Below are 21,765 nucleotides of genomic sequence, written 5' to 3'. Positions count from 1 at the left end.
GGTTACAGGGCGATACAGTGGGTTACAGGGCAATACAGTGGGTTACAGGGCGATACAGGGCGATACAGTGGGTTACAGGGCAATACAGTGGGTTACAGGGCGATACAGGGCAATACAGTGGGTTACAGGGCGATACAGGGCAATACAGTGGGTTACATGGCAATACAGTGGGTTACAGTGGGTTACAGGGCGATACAGTGGGTTACAAGGCGATACAGTGGGTTACAGGGCGATACAGTGGGTTACAGTGGGTTACAGGGCAATACAGTGGGTTACAGGGCGATACAGTGTGTTACAGGGCGATACAGTGGGTTATATTGGATTACATGGCATTACAGTGAGTTACAGTGGGTTACAGTAGGTTACAGGGCGATACAGTGGGTTACAGTGGATTACAGTGGGTCAAATGTTGATGCAGTGGGTTATATTGGATTACATGGCATTACAGTGGGTTACAGTGAGTTACAGTGGGTTACAGTAGGTTACAGGGCAATACAGTGGTTTACAGTGGGTTACAGAGTGATACAGTGGGTTACAGTGGGTTACAGGGTGATACAGTGGGTTACAGGGCGATACAGTTGGTTACAGGGTGATGCAGTGGGTTACAGGGTGATACAGGGTAATACAGTGGGTTACAGGGCGATACAGGGCAATACAGTGGGTTACAGGGCAATGCAGTGGGTTACAGGGCGATACAGTGGGTTACAGTGGGTTACAGGGCAATACAGTGGGTTACAGTGGATTACAGTGGGTTAAAGGTTGATGCAGTGGGTTATATTGGATTACATGGCATTACAGTGGGTTACAGTGAGTTACAGTAGGTACAGTGGGTTACAGGGCGATACAGTGGGTTACAGGGCATTACAGTGGGTTACAGTGGGTTACAGGGCGATACAGTAGGTTACATTGCGATACAGTGGGTTACAGGGTGATAGAGTGAGTTACAGTGGGTTATAGGGCAATGCAGTGGGTTACAGGGCGATACAGTGGGTTACAGTGGGTTACATGGCAATACAGTGGGTTACAGTGGGTTAAAGGTTGATGCAGTGGGTTATATTGGATTACATGGCATTACAGTGGGTTACAGTGAGTTACAGTGTGTTACAGTAGGTTACAGGGCGATACAGTGGGTTACAGGGCATTACAGTGGGTTACAGTGGGTTACAGGGCGATACAGTAGGTTACAGGGCGATACAGTGGGTTACAGGGCGATACAGTGGGTTACAGGGCAATACAGTGGGTTACAGTGGGTTACAGGGTGATACAGGGCAATACAGTGGGTTACAGGGTGATACAGTAGGTTACAGTGGATTACCGTGGGTTACAGTAGGTTACGGTGGGTTACAGGGTGATACAGTGGGTTACTATGGGATACGGGGGTTAAAGGGGGTTACAGTGGGTTATAGGGCAATACGGTGGGTTACAGTGGGTTAGAGTGGGTTATAGGGCAATACCATGGGTTACAGTGGGTCCTCTCTCTCTGAGGACCTGAGCCCTAGGACCATGCCCCAGGACTACCTGACATGATGACTCCTTGCTGTCCCCAGTCCATCTGACCGTGCTGCTGCTCCAGTTTCAACTGTCCTGCCTTATTATTATACGACCATGCTGGTCATTTATGAACATTTGAACATCTTGGCCATGTTCTGTTATAATCTCCACCCGGCACAGCCAGAAGAGGACTGGCCACCCCACATAGCCTGGTTCCTCTCTAGGTTTCTTCCTAGGTTTTGGCCTTTCTAGGGAGTTTTTCCTAGCCACCGTGCTTCTACACCTGCATTGCTTGCTGTTTGGGGTTTTAGGCTGGGTTTCTGTACAGCACTTTGAGATATCAGCTGATGTACGAAGGGCTATATAAATACATTTGATTTGATTTGATGCAGTGGGTTACAGGGCAATACAGTGGGTTACAGTGGGTTACAGGGGGTTACAGTGGGTTATAGTGGGGTACAGGGCGATACAGGGGGTTACAGTGGGTTACATGGCGATACAGTGCAATACAGTGGTACAGGGCAATACAGGGGATTATAGTGGGTTACAGGGCAATACAGGGGGTTATAGTGGGTTACAGGGCGATACAGGGGGTTACAGTGGGTTATAGTGGGTTACAGGGCAATACAGTGGGTTACAGTGGGTTATAGTGGGTTACATGGCAATACAGTGGGTTATAGTGGGTTACATGATAATACAGTGGGTTACAGTTGGTACTGTGGGTTACAGTGGGTTACAGTATGTTACAGTGGGTTACAGTGGGTTACAGTAGGTTACAGTGGGGTACAGTATGTTACAGTGGGTTACAGTAGGTTACCGTGGGTTACAGTATGTTACAGTGGGTTACAGTGGGTTACAGTAGGTTACAGTGGGTTACAGTAGATTACAGTAGGTTACAGTAGGTCACAGTGGGTTACAGTAGGTTACAGTAGGTTACAGTAGGTTACAGTGGGTTACAGTATGTTACAGTAGGTTACAGTGGGTTACAGTATGTTACAGTGGGTTACAGTAGGTTACAGTAGGTTACAGTGGGTTACAGTAGGTTACAGTAGGTTACAGTGGGTTACAGTATGTTACAGTGGGTTACAGTGGGTTACAGTAGGTTACAGTGGGTTACAGTGGGTTACAGTAGGTTACAGTAGTTTACAGTGGGTTACAGTGGGTTACAGTGGGTTACAGTAGGTTACAGTGGGTTACAGTAGGTTACAGTAGGTTACAGTGGGTTACAGTATGTTACAGTGGGTTACAGTGGGTTACAGTGGGTTACAGTGGGTTACAGTAGGTTACAGTGGGTTACAGTAGGTTACAGTAGGTTACAGTGGGTTACAGTAGGTTACAGTAGGTTACAGTGGGTTACAGTAGATTACAGTAGGTTAAAGTGGGTTACAGTGGGTTACAGTGGGTTACAGTAGGTTACAGTGGGTTACAGTATGTTACAGTGTGTTACAGTATGTTACAGTGGGTTACAGTATGTTACAGTGGGTTACAGTGGGTTACAGTAGGTTACAGTGGGTTACAGTATGTTACAGTGGGTTACAGTATGCTACAGTGGGTTACAGTGGGACGAATCTACAGTCCTCCACATGCAACGTAGGAGTCACCATGTTAAAAGTCTGGAGAGAGACACAGAGATACTAGGGGTTAGAGGGTCACATGGTCTTTAAAGGATGGTCCAATAGCCACCGAGCTGTTTCTAAAAGGGATGGTTTCAACGGTCCTCCATGTTTGTTGGGAAAGAGCCACTGATTGGAAAGCCCTTACCTACATTATCAGTATTTGTTTTCTTTTTGCAGATGAGGTTTTCTTCTGTAAAATATGTCTGTCTACTCCTCACCCTGAATGAGGAAGGACCCCTACGGACGAGAATCTCACCCTGAACTCCTCTTTAATCTGGGAGGAGTTGGTCTGGGGGTCCAATCGGTTCATGTCATAGTAGACCGAGCGAAGCTGATTGGCTGGGATGGTGGTGTCACCACAAAGACACGCCTCCAAGATGGCGTCGTGGATAAAGACATACTGCTCCTGGGGAAAGAAAATATCAATATTTTATGAAAAGGTCAGAAATAGTTGATGCGTTTTATGTGGTGACTACAGACAAGAACTAAAACGAGGCTAAATCAGTAACAAAATAATATAAGATAACAGAAGTGATGGAAGGGGAGTCAAAGACGACACACACACACACATACACACACACACACACACACACACACACAGACACACACACACACACACACACACACACACACACACACACACACACACACACACACACACACACACACACACACACACACACACACACACACACACACACACACACACACACACACACACACACACACACACACAGAGGTGTTGAAGGGGAGTCAAATACAGTTCAGCATCTGGTTTATCTTCCCTGATTGACTGTTTTTTACTGTATGTTGTTGTGTCTGGTTCAACACAAGGCCTCATCATTCCCTGACGGTTTGTTGCTGTGTTTCATCTATGACATCAACATTTACCAGCAACATATCCTATAGAATATTTTAGTATATTTGTCACATGCGCCAAACATAACAGGTGTAGACTTTTCAGTGAAATGCTCGCTTACGAGCAACTTTCCCCCCCCCAAAAAAAAGTTGAGACAAATTTCAGGTCTGCTGAGAACCAACTTGAACATTCTGTATAACTTTAAACACGTTACAGTGAACATTGAGTCTGTATCCGCCTTCAGTTAAATTTTTTAAAATAGATTTTTCTCATTTTCTTTTTCTCCTCAATTACCTGCTATCCAATTGGTAGTTACTTGTCTCATCTCTGCAACTCCCCTACGGTACTCGGGAGAGGTGAGGTCGAGAGCCGTGCGTCCCCCGAAACACGACTCCAACCAAGACGCGCTGCTTCTTGACGCAATGCCCACTTAACCCAGAAGCCAGCCGCACCAATGTGTCGGAGGAAACACCATGCACCAGCTACGCAGGCAGCTTAGAGGGAACATCGCTTACGAGCCTTTAACTAACGATGAAGAGTCAATTAAATTCTAATACAAAGAAAATAGTAACACAAGGAATAAAATACACAAGTGTTGAGCTACAGGGAAGTACCAGATCAATGTGGAGCTATACAGGGAGTACCAGATCAATGTGGAGCTATATACAGGGAAGTACCAGATCAATGTGGAGCTATATACAGGGAGTACCAGTACCAGATCAATGTGGAGCTATATACAGGGAGTACCAGATCAATGTGGAGCTATATACAGGGAGTACCAGATCAATGTGGAGCTATATACAGGGAGTACCAGATCAATGTGGACCTATATACAGGGAGTACCAGATCAATGTGGAGCTATATACAGGGAGTACCAGATCAATGTGGAGCTATATACAGGGAGTACCAGATCAATGTGGAGCTATATACAGGGAGTACCAGATCAATGTGGACCTATATACAGGGAGTACCAGATCAATGTGGAGCTATATACAGGGAGTATCAGATCAATGTGGAGCTATATACAGGGAGTACCAGATCAATGTGGAGCTATATACAGGGAGTTACCAGATCAATGTGGAGCTATATACAGGGAGTACCAGATCAATGTGGAGCTATATACAGGGAGTACCAGATCAATGTGGAGCTATATACAGGGAGCACCAGATCAATGTGGAGCTATATACAGGGAGTACCAGATCAATGTGGAGCTATATACAGGGAGTACCAGATCAATGTGGCGCTATATTCAGGGAGTAGTACCAGATCAATGTGGAGCTATATACAGGGAGTACCAGATCAATGTGGAGCTATATACAGGGAGTACCAGATATATGTGGCGCTATATTCAGGTAGAACCAGATCAATGTGGAGCTATATACAGGGAGTACCAGATCAATGTGGACCTATATACAAGGAGTACCAGATCAATGTGGAGCTATATACAGGGAGTACCAGATCAATGTGGCGCTATATTCAGGGAGACCAGATCAATGTGGAGCTATATACAGGGAGAGTACCAGATCAATGTTGCGCTATATTCAGGGAGTACCAGATCAATGTGGAGCTATATACAGGGAGTACCAGATCAATGTGGAGCTATATACAGGGAGTACCAGATCAATGTGGAGCTATATACAGGGAGTACCAGATCAATGTGGAGCTATATTCAGGGGAGTACCAGATCAATGTGGAGCTATATACAGGGAGTACCAGATCAATGTGGAGCTATATACAGGGAGTACCAGTACCAGATCAATGTGGAGCTATATACAGGGAGTACCAGTACCAGATCAATGTGGAGCTATTTACAGGGAGTACCAGATCAATTTGGAGCTATATACAGGGAGTACCAGATCAATGTGGAGCTATATACAGGGAGTACCAGTACCAGATCAATGTGGAACTATATACAGGGAGTACCAGATCAATGTGGAGCTATATTCAGGGAGTACCAGATAAATGTGGAGCTATATACAGGAGAGTACCAGATCAATGTGGAGCTATATACAGGGAGTACCAGTACCAGATCAATGTGGAGCTATATACAGGGAGTACCAGATCAATGTGGAGCTATATACAGGGAGTACCAGTACCAGATCAATGTGGAGCTATATTCAGGGAGTACCAGATCAATGTGGAGCTATATACAGGGAGTACCAGATCAATGTGGAGCTATATACAGGGAGTACCAGATCAATGTGGAGCTATATTCAGGGAAGTACCAGATCAATGTGGAGCTATATACAGGGAGTACCAGTACCAGATCAATGTGGAGCTATATACAGGGAGTACCAGATCAATGTGGAGCTATATTCAGGAGTACCAGATCAATGTGGAGCTATATACAGGGAAGTACCAGTACCAGATCAATGTGGAGCTATATACAGGGAGTACCAGATCAATGTGGAGCTATATACAGGGAGTACCAGATCAATGTGGAGCTATATACAGGGGAGTACCAGTACCAGATCAATGTGGAACTATATACAGGGAGTACCAGATCAATGTGGAGCTATATTCAGGGAGTACCAGATCAATGTGGAGCCTATATACAGGGAGTACCAGTACCAGATCAATGTGGAGCTATATACAGGGAGTACCAGATCAATGTGGAGCTATATACAGGGAGTACCAGATCAATGGTGGAGCTATATACAGGGAGCACCAGATCAATGTGGAGCTATATACAGGGAGCACCAGATCAATGTGGAGCTATATACAGGGAGTACCAGATCAATGTGGAGCTATATTCAGGGAGTACCAGATCAATGTGGAGCTATATTCAGGTAGTACCAGATCAATGTGGAGCTATATACAGGGAGTACCAGATCAATGTGGACCTATATACAAGGAGTACCAGATCAATGTGGAGCTATATACAGGGAGTACCAGATCAATGTGGCGCTATATTCAGGGAGACCAGATCAATGTGGAGCTATATACAGGGAGTACCAGATCAATGTTGCGCTATATTCAGGGAGTACCAGATCAATGTGGAGCTATATACAGGGAGTACCAGATCAATGTGGAGCTATATACAGGGAGTACCAGATCAATGTGGAGCTATATACAGGGAAAACCAGATCAATGTGGAGCTATATTCAGGGAGTACCAGATCAATGTGGAGCTATATACAGGGAGTACCAGATCAATGTGGAGCTATATACAGGGAGTACCAGTACCAGATCAATGTGGAGCTATATACAGGGAGTACCAGTACCAGATCAATGTGGAGCTATTTACAGGGAGTACCAGATCAATTTGGAGCTATATACAGGGAGTACCAGATCAATGTGGAGCTATATACAGGGAGTACCAGTACCAGATCAATGTGGAACTATATACAGGAGTACCAGATCAATGTGGAGCTATATTCAGGGAGTACCAGATAAATGTGGAGCTATATACAGGGAGTACCAGATCAATGTGGAGCTATATACAGGGAGTACCAGTACCAGATCAATGTGGAGCTATATACAGGGAGTACCAGATCAATGTGGAGCTATATACAGGGAGTACCAGTACCAGATCAATGTGGAGCTATATTCAGGGAGTACCAGATCAATGTGGAGCTATATACAGGGAGTACCAGATCAATGTGGAGCTATATACAGGGAGTACCAGATCAATGTGGAGCTATATTCAGGGAGTACCAGATCAATGTGGAGCTATATACAGGGAGTACCAGATCAATGTGGAGCTATATTCAGGGAGTACCAGATCAATGTGGAGCTATATACAGGGAGTACCAGTACCAGATCAATGTGGAGCTATATACAGGGAGTACCAGATCAATGTGGAGCTATATACAGGGAGTACCAGATCAATGTGGAGCTATATACAGGGAGTACCAGTACCAGATCAATGTGGAACTATATACAGGGAGTACCAGATCAATGTGGAGCTATATTCAGGGAGTACCAGATCAATGTGGAGCTATATACAGGGAGTACCAGTACCAGATCAATGTGGAGCTATATACAGGGAGTACCAGATCAATGTGGAGCTATATACAGGGAGTACCAGATCAATGTGGAGCTATATACAGGGAGCACCAGATCAATGTGGAGCTATATACAGGGAGCACCAGATCAATGTGGAGCTATATACAGGGAGTACCAGATCAATGTGGAGCTATATTCAGGGAGTACCAGATCAATGTGGAGCTATATACAGGGAGTACCAGATCAATGTGGAGCTATATTCAGGGAGTACCAGATCAATGTGGAGCTATATACAGGGAGTACCAGTACCAGATCAATGTGGAGCTATATACAGGGAGTAACAGTATCAGATCAATGTGGAACTATATACAGGGAGTACCAGATCAATGTGGAGCTATATACAGGGAGTACCAGATCAATGTGGAGCTATATACAGGGAGTACCAGATCAATGTGGAGCTATATACAGGGAGTACCAGTACCAGATCAATGTGGAGCTATATACAGGGAGTACCAGATCAATGTGGAGCTATATACAGGGAGTACCAGATCAATGTGGAGCTATATACAGGGAGCACCAGATCAATGTGGAGCTATATACAGTGAGCACCAGATCAATGTGGAGCTATATACAGGGAGTACCAGATCAATGTGGAGCTATATACAGTGAGCACCAGATCAATGTGGAGCTATATACAGGGAGTACCAGATCAATGTGGAGCTATATACAGGGAGCACCAGATCAATGTGGAGCTATATTCAGGGAGTACCAGATCAATGTGGAGCTATATACAGGGAGTACCAGTACCAGATCAATGTGGAGCTATATACAGGGAGTACCAGTATCAGATCAATGTGGAACTATATACAGGGAGTACCAGATCAATGTGGAGCTATATACAGGGAGTACCAGATCAATGTGGAGCTATATACAGGGAGTACCAGATCAATGTGGAGCTATATACAGGGAGTACCAGATCAATGTGGAGCTATATTCAGGGAGTACCAGATCAATGTGGAACTATATACAGGGAGTACCAGATCAATGTGGAACTATATACAGGGAGTACCAGATCATTGTGGAACTATACACAGGGAGTACCAGATCAATGTGGAACTATATACAGGGAGTACCAGTACCAGATCAATGTGGAGCTATATACAGGGAGTACCAGTACCAGATCAATGTGGAGCTATATACAGGGAGTACTAGATCAATGTGGAGCTATATACAGGGAGTACCAGTACCAGATCAATGTGGACCTATATACAGGAAGTACCAGATCAATGTGGAACTATATACAGGGAGTACCAGATCAATGTGGAGCTATATACAGGAAGTACCGGATCAATGTGGAGCTATATACAGGGAGTACCAGATCAATGTGGAGCTATATTCAGGGAGTACCAGATCAATGTGGAGCTATATACAGGGAGTACCAGATCAATGTGGAGCTATATTCAGGGAGTACCAGATCAATGTGGAGCTATATACAGGGAGTACCAGTACCAGATCAATGTGGAGCTATATACAGGGAGTACCAGATCAATGTGGAGCTATATTCAGGGAGTACCAGATCAATGTGGAGCTATATACAGGGAGTACCAGATCAATGTGGAGCTATATACAGGGAGTACCAGATCAATGTGGAGCTATATACAGGGAGTACCAGTACCAGATCAATGTGGAACTATATACAGGGAGTACCAGATCAATGTGGAGCTATATACAGGGAGTACCAGTACCAGATCAATGTGGAGCTATATACAGGGAGTACCAGATCAATGTGGAGCTATATACAGGGAGTACCAGTACCAGATCAATGTGGAGCTATATTCAGGGAGTACCAGATCAATGTGGAGCTATATACAGGGAGTACCAGATCAATGTGGAACTATATACAGGGAGTACCAGATCAATGTGGAACTATATACAGGGAGTACCAGATCAATGTGGAACTATATACAGGGAGTACCAGATCAATGTGGAACTATACACAGGGAGTACCAGATCAATGTGGAACTATATACAGGGAGTACCAGTACCATATCAATGTGGAGCTATATACAGGGAGTACCAGTACCAGATCAATGTGGAGCTATATACAGGGAGTACTAGATCAATGTGGAGCTATATACAGGGAGTACCAGTACCAGATCAATGTGGAGCTATATACAGGAAGTACCAGATCAATGTGGAACTATATACAGGGAGTACCAGATCAATGTGGAGCTATATACAGGAAGTACCGGATCAATGTGGAGCTATATACAGGGAGTACCAGATCAATGTGGAGCTATATACAGGGAGTACCAGATCAATGTGGAGCTATATACAGGGAGTACCAGATCAATGTGGAGCTATATACAGGGAGTACCAGATCAATGTGGAGCTATATTCAGGGAGTACCAGATCAATGTGGAGCTATATACAGGGAGTACCAGATCAATGTGGAGCTATATTCAGGGAGTACCAGATCAATGTGGAGCTATATACAGGGAGTACCAGTACCAGATTAATGTGGAGCTATATACAGGGAGTACCAGTACCAGATCAATGTGGAACTATATACAGGGAGTACCAGATCAATGTGGAGCTATATTCAGGGAGTTCCAGATCAATGTGGAGCTATATTCAGGGAGTACCAGATCAATGTGGAGCTATATACAGGGAGTACCAGATCAATGTGGAGCTATATTCAGGGAGTACCAGATCAATGTGGAGCTATATACAGGGAGTACCAGTACCAGATCAATGTGGAGCTATATACAGGGAGTACCAGTACCAGATCAATGTGGAACTATATACAGGGAGTACCAGATCAATGTGGAGCTATATACAGGGAGTACCAGATCAATTTGGAGCTATATACAGGGAGTACCAGTACCAGATCAATGTAGAGCTATATACAGGGAGTACCAGTACCAGATCAATGTGGAACTATATACAGGGAGTACCAGATCAATGTGGAGCTATACACAGGGAGTACCAGATCAATGTGGAGCTATATACAGGGAGTACCAGTACCAGATCAATGTGGAGCTATACACAGGGAGTACCAGATCAATGTGGAGCTATACACAGGGAGTACCAGATCAATGTGGAGCTATATACAGGGAGTACCAGATCAATGTGGAGCTATATACAGGGAGTACCAGATCAATGTGGAGCTATATACAGGGAGTACCAGATCAATGTGGAGCTATATACAGGGAGCACCAGATCAATGTGGAGCTATATACAGGGAGCACCAGATCAATGTGGAGCAATATACAGGGAGCACCAGATCAATGTGGAGCTATATACAGGGAGTACCAGATCAATGTGGAGCTATATTCAGGGAGTACCAGATCAATGTGGAGCTATATACAGGGAGTACCAGATCAATGTGGAGCTATATTCAGGGAGTACCAGATCAATGTGGAGCTATATACAGGGAGTACCAGTACCAGATCAATGTGGAGCTATATACAGGGAGTACCAGATCAATGTGGAGCTATATACAGGGAGCACCAGATCAATGTGGAGCTATATACAGGGAGCACCAGATCAATGTGGAGCTATATACAGGGAGTACCAGATCAATGTGGAGCTATATTCAGGGAGTACCAGATCAATGTGGAGCTATATACAGGGAGTACCAGATATATGTGGAGCTATATTCAGGTAGTACCAGATCAATGTGGAGCTATATACAGGGAGTACCAGTACCAGATCAATGTGGAGCTATATACAGGGAGTACCAGTACCAGATCAATGTGGAACTATATTCAGGGAGTACCAGATCAATGTGGAGCTATATTCAGGGAGTACCAGATCAATGTGGAGCTATATACAGGGAGTACCAGATCAATGTGGAGCTATATTCAGGGAGTACCAGATCAATGTGGAGCTATATTCAGGGAGTACCAGATCAATGTGGAGCTATATACAGGGAGTACCAGTACCAGATCAATGTGGAGCTATATACAGGGAGTACCAGATCAATGTGGAGCTATATACAGGGAGCACCAGATCAATGTGGAGCTATATACAGGGAGCACCAGATCAATGTGGAGCTATATACAGGGAGTACCAGATCAATGTGGAGCTATATTCAGGGAGTACCAGATCAATGTGGAGCTATATACAGGGAGTACCAGATCAATGTGGAGCTATATTCAGGGAGTACCAGATCAATGTGGAGCTATATACAGGGAGTACCAGTACCAGATCAATGTGGAGCTATATACAGGGAGTACCAGTACCAGATCAATGTGGAACTATATACAGGGAGTACCAGATCAATGTGGAGCTATATACAGGGAGTACCAGATCAATTTGGAGCTATATACAGGGAGTACCAGTACCAGATCAATGTGGAGCTATATACAGGGAGTACCAGTACGAGATCAATGTGGAACTATATACAGGGAGTACCAGATCAATGTGGAGCTATATACAAGGAGTACCAGATCAATGTGGAGCTATATACAGGGAGCACCAGATCAATGTGGAGCTATATACAGGGAGCACCAGATCAATGTGGAGCTATATACAGGGAGTACCAGATCAATGTGGAGCTATATACAGGGAGTACCAGATCAATGTGGAGCTATATACAGGGAGTACCAGATCAATGTGGAACTATATACAGGGAGTACCATATCAATGTTGAGCTATATACAGGGAATACCAGTACCAGATCAATGTGGAGCTATACACAGGAAGTACCATATCAATGTGGAGCTATATACAGGGAGTACCAGTACCAGATCTATGTGGAGCTATACACAGGGAGTACCATATCAATGTGGAGCTATATACAGGGAGTACCAGATCAATGTGGAGCTATATACAGGGAGTACCAGATCAATGTGGAGCTATATACAGGGAGTACCAGATCAATGTGGAGCTATATACAGGGAGTACCAGATCAATGTGGAACTATATACAGGGAGTACCAGATCAATGTGGAACTATATACAGGGAGTACCAGATCAATGTGGAACTATATACAGGGAGTACCAGATCAATGTGGAGCTATATACAGGGAGTACCAGATCAATGTGGAACTATACACAGGGAGTACCAGATCAATGTGGAACTATATACAGGGAGTACCAGTACCAGATCAATGTGGAGCTATATACAGGGAGTACCAGTACCAGATCAATGTGGAGCTATATACAGGGAGTACTAGATCAATGTGGAGCTATATACAGGGAGTACCAGATCAATGTGGACCTATATACAGGAAGTACCAGATCAATGTGAAACTATATACAGGGAGTACCAGATCAATGTGGAGCTATATACAGGAAGTACCGGATCAATGTGGAGCTATATACAGGGAGTACCAGATCAATGTGGAGCTATATTCAGGGAGTACCAGATCAATGTGGAGCTATATACAGGGAGTACCAGCACCAGATCAATGTGGAGCTATATACAGGGAGTACCAGATCAATGTGGAACTATATACAGGGAGTACCTGATCAATGTGGAACTATACACAGGGAGTACCAGATCAATGTGGAGCTATATACAGGGAGTACCAGATCAATGTGGAGCTATATACAGGGAGTACCAGATCAATGTGGAGCTATATACAGGGAGTACCAGATCAATGTGGAACTATATACAGGGAGTACCAGATCAATGTGGAACTATATACAGGGAGTACCAGATCAATGTGGAACTATATACAGGGAGTACCAGATCAATGTGGAACTATATACAGGGAGTACCAGATCATTGTGGAACTATACACAGGGAGTACCAGATCAATGTGGAACTATATACAGGGAGTACCAGTACCAGATCAATGTGGAGCTATATACAGGGAGTACTAGATCAATGTGTAGCTATATACAGGGAGTACCAGTACCAGATCAATGTGGACCTATATACAGGAAGTACCAGATCAATGTGGAACTATATACAGGGAGTACCAGATCAATGTGGAGCTATATACAGGAAGTACCGGATCAATGTGGAGCTATATACAGGGAGTACCAGATCAATGTGGAGCTATATTCAGGGAGTACCAGATCAATGTGGAGCTATATACAGGGAGTACCAGATCAATGTGGAGCTATATTCAGGGAGTACCAGATCAATGTGGAGCTATATACAGGGAGTACCAGTACCAGATCAATGTGGAGCTATATACAGGGAGTACCAGATCAATGTGGAGCTATATTCAGGGAGTACCAGATCAATGTGGAGCTATATACAGGGAGTACCAGATCAATGTGGAGCTATATACAGGGAGTACCAGATCAATGTGGAGCTATATACAGGGAGTACCAGTACCAGATCAATGTGGAACTATATACAGGGAGTACCAGATCAATGTGGAGCTATATACAGGGAGTACCAGATCAATGTGGAACTATACACAGGGAGTACCAGATCAATGTGGAACTATATACAGGGAGTACCAGTACCAGATCAATGTGGAGCTATATACAGGGAGTACCAGTACCAGATCAATGTGGAGCTATATACAGGGAGTACTAGATCAATGTGGAGCTATATACAGGGAGTACCAGATCAATGTGGACCTATATACAGGAAGTACCAGATCAATGTGAAACTATATACAGGGAGTACCAGATCAATGTGGAACTATATACAGGGAGTACCAGATCAATGTGGAACTATATACAGGGAGTACCAGATCAATGTGGAGCTATATACAGGGAGTACCAGATCAATGTGGAACTATACACAGGGAGTACCAGATCAATGTGGAACTATATACAGGGAGTACCAGTACCAGATCAATGTGGAGCTATATACAGGGAGTACCAGTACCAGATCAATGTGGAGCTATATACAGGGAGTACTAGATCAATGTGGAGCTATATACAGGGAGTACCAGATCAATGTGGACCTATATACAGGAAGTACCAGATCAATGTGAAACTATATACAGGGAGTACCAGATCAATGTGGAGCTATATACAGGAAGTACCCGGATCAATGTGGAGCTATATACAGGGAGTACCAGATCAATGTGGAGCTATATTCAGGGAGTACCAGATCAATGTGGAGCTATATACAGGGAGTACCAGCACCAGATCAATGTGGAGCTATATACAGGGAGTACCAGATCAATGTGGAACTATATACAGGGAGTACCTGATCAATGTGGAACTATACACAGGGAGTACCAGATCAATGTGGAGCTATATACAGGGAGTACCAGATCAATGTGGAGCTATATACAGGGAGTACCAGATCAATGTGGAGCTATATACAGGGAGTACCAGATCAATGTGGAACTATATACAGGGAGTACCAGATCAATGTGGAACTATATACAGGGAGTACCAGATCAATGTGGAACTATATACAGGGAGTACCAGATCAATGTGGAACTATATACAGGGAGTACCAGATCATTGTGGAACTATACACAGGGAGTACCAGATCAATGTGGAACTATATACAGGGAGTACCAGTACCAGATCAATGTGGAGCTATATACAGGGAGTACTAGATCAATGTGGAGCTATATACAGGGAGTACCAGTACCAGATCAATGTGGACCTATATACAGGAAGTACCAGATCAATGTGGAACTATATACAGGGAGTACCAGATCAATGTGGAGCTATATACAGGAAGTACCGGATCAATGTGGAGCTATATACAGGGAGTACCAGATCAATGTGGAGCTATATTCAGGGAGTACCAGATCAATGTGGAGCTATATACAGGGAGTACCAGATCAATGTGGAGCTATATTCAGGGAGTACCAGATCAATGTGGAGCTATATACAGGGAGTACCAGTACCAGATCAATGTGGAGCTATATACAGGGAGTACCAGATCAATGTGGAGCTATATTCAGGGAGTACCAGATCAATGTGGAGCTATATACAGGGAGTACCAGATCAATGTGGAGCTATATACAGGGAGTACCAGATCAATGTGGAGCTATATACAGGGAGTACCAGTACCAGATCAATGTGGAACTATATACAGGGAGTACCAGATCAATGTGGAGCTATATACAGGGAGTACCAGTACCAGATCAATGTGGAGCTATATACAGGGAGTACCAGATCAATGTGGAGCTATATTCAGGGAGTACCAGATCAATGTGGAGCTATATACAGGGAGTACCAGATCAATGTGGAACTATATACAGGGAGTACCAGATCAATGTGGAACTATATACAGGGAGTACCAGATCAATGTGGAACTATATACAGGGAGTACCAGATCAATGTGGAACTATACACAGGGAGTACCAGATCAATGTGGAACTATATACAGGGAGTACCAGTACCAGATCAATGTGGAGCTATATACAGGGAGTACCAGTACCAGATCAATGTGGAGCTATATACAGGGAGTACTAGATCAATGTGGAGCTATATACAGGGAGTACCAGTACCAGATCAATGTGGAGCTATATACAGGAAGTACCAGATCATGTGGAACTGTATAAAGGGAGTACCAGATCAATGTGGAGCTATATACAGGAAGTACCGGATCAATGTGGAGCTATGTACAGGGAGTACCAGATCAATGTGGAGCTATATACAGGGAGTACCAGTACCAGATCAATGTGGAGCTATATACAGGGAGTACCAGATCAATGTGGAGCTATATACAGGGAGTACCAGATCAATGTGGAGCTATATACAGGGAGTACCAGTACCAGATCAATGTGGAACTATATACAGGGAGTACCAGATCAATGTGGAGCTATATTCAGGGAGTACCAGATCAATGTGGAGCTATATACAGGGAGTACCAGATCAATATGGAGCTATATACAGGGAGTACCAGTACCAGATCAATGTGGAGCTATATACAGGGAGTACCAGATCAATGTGGAGCTATATACAGGGAGTACCAGTACCAGATCAATGTGGAGCTATATTCAGGGAGTACCAGATCAATGTGGAGCTATATACAGGGAGTACCAGTACCAGATCAATGTGGAGCTATATACAGGGAGTACCAGATCAATGTGGAGCTATATTCAGGGAGTACCAGATCAATGTGGAGCTATATACAGGGAGTACCAGTAACAGATCAATGTGGAGCTATATACAGGGAGTACCAGATCAATGTGGAGCTATATACAGGGAGTACCAGATCAATGTGGAGCTATATACAGGGAGTACCAGTACCAGATCAATGTGGAGCTATATACAGGGAGTACCAGATCAATGTGGAGCTATATACAGGGAGTACCACATCAATGTGGAGCTATATACAGGGAGCACCAGATCAATGTGGAGATATATACAGGGAGCACCAGATCAACGTGGAGCTATATACAGGGAGTACCAGATCAATATGGAGCTATATTCAGGGAGTACCAGATCAATGTGGAGCTATATACAGGGAGTACCAGATCAATGTGGAGCTATATTCAGGGAGTACCAGATCAATGTGGAGCTATATACAGGGAGTGCCAGTACCGGATCAATGTGGAGCTATATACAGGGAGTACCAGTACCAGATCAATGTGGAACTATATACAGGGAGTACCAGATCAATGTGGAGCTATATACAGGGAGTACCAGATCAATGTGGAGCTATATACAGGGAGTACCAGTACCAGATCAATGTGGAGCTATATACAGGGAGTACCAGTACCAGATCAATGTGGAACTATATACAGGGAGTACCAGATCAATGTGGAGCTATATTCAGGGAGTACCAGATCAATGTGGAGCTATATACAGGGAGCACCAGATCAATGTGGAGCTATATACAGGGAGCACCAGATCAATGTGGAGCTATATACAGGGAGTACCAGATCGATGTGGAGCTATATACAGGGAGTACCAGATCAATGTGGAGCTATATACAGGGAGTACCAGTACCAGATCAATGTGGAGCTATACACAGGGAGTACCAGATCAATGTGGAGCTATACACAGGGAGTACCATATCAATGTGGAGCTATATACAGGGAGTACCAGATCAATGTGGAGCTATATACAGGGAGTACCAGATCAATGTGGAACTATATACAGGGAGTACCAGATCAATGTGGAGCTATATACAGGGAGTACCAGTACCAGATCAATGTGGAGCTATATACAGGGAGTACCAGATCAATGTGGAACTATATACAGGGAGTACCAGATCAATGTGGAACTATACACAGGGAGTACCAGATCAATGTGGAGCTATATAAAGGGAGTACCAGATCAATGTGGAGCTATATACAGGGAGTACCAGATCAATGTGGAGCTATATACAGGGAGTACCAGATCAATGTGGAACTATATACAGGGAGTACCAGATCAATGTGGAACTATATACAGGGAGTACCAGATCAATGTGGAACTATATACAGGGAGTACCAGATCAATGTGGAACTATATACAGGGAGTACCAGATCAGTGTGGAACCATATACAGGGAGTACCAGTACCAGATCAATGTGGAGCTATACACAGGGAGTACCAGATCAATGTGGAACTATATACAGGGAGTACCAGTACCAGATCAATGTGGAGCTATATACAGGGAGTACCAGTACCAGATCAATGTGGAGCTATATACAGGGAGTACTAGATCAATGTGGAGCTATATACAGGGAGTACCAGTACCAGATCAATGTGGAGCTATATACAGGAAGTACCAGATCAATGTGGAACTATATACAGGGAGTACCAGATCAATGTGGAGCTATATACAGGAAGTACCGGATCAATGTGGAGCTATATACAGGGAGTACCAGATCAATGTGGAACTATATACAGGGAGTACCAGATCAATGTGGAGCTATATACAGGAAGTACCGGATCAATGTGGAGCTATATACAGGGAGTACCAGATCAATGTGGAACTATACACAGGGAGTACCAGATCAATGTGGAACTATATACAGGGAGTACCAGATCAATGTGGAGCTATATACAGGGAGTACCAGTACCAGATCAATGTGGAGCTATATACAGGGAGTACCAGATCAATGTGGAGCTATATACAGGAAGTACCAGATCAATGTGGAACTATATACAGGGAGTACCAGATCAATGTGGAGCTATATACAGGAAGTACCAGATCAATGTGGAACTATATACAGGGAGTACCAGATCAATGTGGAGCTATATACAGGGAGTACCAGTACCAGATCAATGTGGAGCTATATACAGGGAGTACCAGATCAATGTGGAGCTATATACAGGAAGTACCAGATCAATGTGGAACTATATACAGGGAGTACCAGATCAATGTGGAGCTATATACAGGAAGTACCGGATCAATGTGGAGCTATATACAGGGAGTACCAGATCAATGTGGAACTATATACAGGGAGTACCAGATCAATGTGGAGCTATATACAGGAAGTACCGGATCAATGTGGAGCTATATACAGGGAGTCTATATCAATGTGGAGCTATATACAGGAAGTACCGGATCAATGTGGAGCTATATACAGGGAGTCCTAGTCCTATTCGGTGTCCTGTGTGAATCTAAGTGTGCGTTCTCTAATTCTCTCCTTCTCTCTTTCTTTCTCTCTCTCGGAGGACCTGAGCCCTAGGACCATGCCCCAGGACTACCTGACATGATGACTCCTTGCTGTCCCCAGTCCACCTGGCCATGCTGCTGTTCCAGTTTCAACTGACCTGAGCCCTAGGACCATGCCCCAGGACTACCTGACATGATGACTCCTTGCTGTCCCCAGTCTACCTGGCCATGCTGCTGCTCCAGTTTCAACTTCCACCTGACTGTGCTGCTGCTCTAGTTTCAACTGTTCTGCCTTATTATTATTCGACCATGCTGGTCATTTATGAACATTGAACATCTTGACCATGTTCTGTTATAATCTCCACCCGGCACAGCCAGAAGAGGACTGGCCACCCCACATAGCCTGGTTCCTCTCTAGGTTTCTTCCTAGGTATTGGCCTTTCTAGGGAGTTTTTCCTAGCCACTGTGCTTCTCCACCTGCATTGCTTGCTGTTTGGGGTTTTAGGCTGGGTTTCTGTACAGCACTTTGAGATATCAGCTGATGTACGAAGGGCTATATAAATACATTTGATTTGATTTGATTTGATTTGAGTACCAGATCAATGTGGAACTATACACAGGGAGTACCAGATCAATGTGGAACTATATACAGGGAGTACCAGATCAATGTGGAGCTATATACAGGGAGTACCAGTACCAGATCAATGTGGAGCTATATACAGGGAGTACCAGATCAATGTGGAGCTATATACAGGAAGTACCAGATCAATGTGGAACTATATACAGGGAGTACCAGATCAATGTGGAGCTATATACAGGAAGTACCAGATCAATGTGGAACTATATACAGGGAGTACCAGATCAATGTGGAGCTATATACAGGGAGTACCAGTACCAGATCAATGTGGAGCTATATACAGGGAGTACCAGATCAATGTGGAGCTATATACAGGAAGTACCAGATCAATGTGGAACTATATACAGGGAGTACCAGATCAATGTGGAGCTATATACAGGAAGTACCAGATCAATGTGGAGCTATATACAGGGAGTACCAGATCAATGTGGAACTATACACAGGGAGTACCAGATCAATGTGGAACTATATACAGGGAGTACCAGATCAATGTGGAGCTATATACAGGAAGTACCGGATCAATGTGGAGCTATATACAGGGAGTACCAGATCAATGTGGAACTATACACAGGGAGTACTAGATCAATGTGGAGCTATATACAGGGAGTACCAGTACCAGATCAATGTGGAGCTATATACAGGGAGTACCAGATCAATGTGGAGCTATATACAGGGAGTACCAGATCAATGTGGAGCTATATACAGGGAGTACCAGATCAATGTGGAGCTATATACAGGGAGTACCAGATCAATGTGGAGCTATATACAGGGAGTACCAGATCAATGTGGAGCTATATACAGGGAGTACCAGATCAATGTGGAGCTATATACAGGGAGTACCAGATCAACGTGGAGCTATATACAGGGAGTACCAGATCAATGTGGAGCTATATACAGGAAGTACCAGATCAATGTGGAGCTATATACAGGGAGTACCAGATCAATGTGGAGCTATATACAGGAAGTACCAGATCAATGTGGAGCTATATACAGGGAGTACCAGATCAATGTGGAGCTATATACAGGAAGTACCAGATCAATGTGGAGCTATATACAGGGAGTACCAGATCAATGTGGAGCTATATACAGGGGGTACCAGATCAATGTGGAGCTATATACAGGAAGTACCAGATCAATGTGGAGCTATATACAGGCAGAGTAGAAAAGTGGGTGTTTATGTGTATTTGTGTTGTGTATGTATGTATGTGTGTGTGTGTTGTGTGTGCATATTTAGTGTATGTGAATGTGTGTGGGATTTGTCTGAGAGGACATTACAGCCTTATTCTAAAATTGATTGAATATTTTTTCCCTCATAAATATACACATTTCAGTTTATTAAAAAAATAAACTGAAATACCTTATTTACATAAGTATTCAGACCACTTGCTATGAGACTCAACATTGAGCTCAGGTGCATCCTGTTTCCATTGATCATCCTTGAGCTGTTTCTACAACTTGATTGGAGTCCACCTGTGGTAAATTCAATTGATTGGACATGATTTGGAAAGGCACACTCCTGTCTATATAAGATCCCACAGTTGACAGAGCATGTCAGAGCAAAAAACAAGCCATGGGGTCGAAGGAATTGTCCGTAGAGTTCCGAGACAGGATTGTGTCGAGGCACAGATCTGGGGAATGGTACCAAAACATTTCTGCAGCATTGAAGGTCCCCAAGAACACCGTGGCCTCCATCATTCTGAAATGGAAGAAGTTTAGAACCACCAAGCCAAACTTGGCCAAACTGAGCATTTTGGGGAAAAGGGCCTTGGTCAGGGAA

The 21,765-nt window shown here is 44.0% G+C and overlaps 1 protein-coding gene across 1 annotated transcript in view; it reads right to left on the bottom strand.

The window, feature by feature from the left end:
* The window catches only part of LOC109884403 (receptor-type tyrosine-protein phosphatase mu), a 505,693-nt gene that overhangs the window by 24,523 nt on the left and 459,405 nt on the right, over positions 1-21,765 (bottom strand). Inside the window, exon 31 of the mRNA XM_031806763.1 lies at positions 3,364-3,513. Coding sequence (XP_031662623.1) covers positions 3,364-3,513 — 150 coding nt within the window. The remainder of the gene's footprint in view (positions 1-3,363; positions 3,514-21,765) is intronic.

The sequence above is a fragment of the Oncorhynchus kisutch genome, linkage group LG27 (assembly GCF_002021735.2).
Source record: "Oncorhynchus kisutch isolate 150728-3 linkage group LG27, Okis_V2, whole genome shotgun sequence".
NCBI classification, from domain to species: domain Eukaryota; kingdom Metazoa; phylum Chordata; class Actinopteri; order Salmoniformes; family Salmonidae; genus Oncorhynchus; species Oncorhynchus kisutch.
This window is presented reverse-complemented; position numbering and strand designations above follow the sequence as displayed.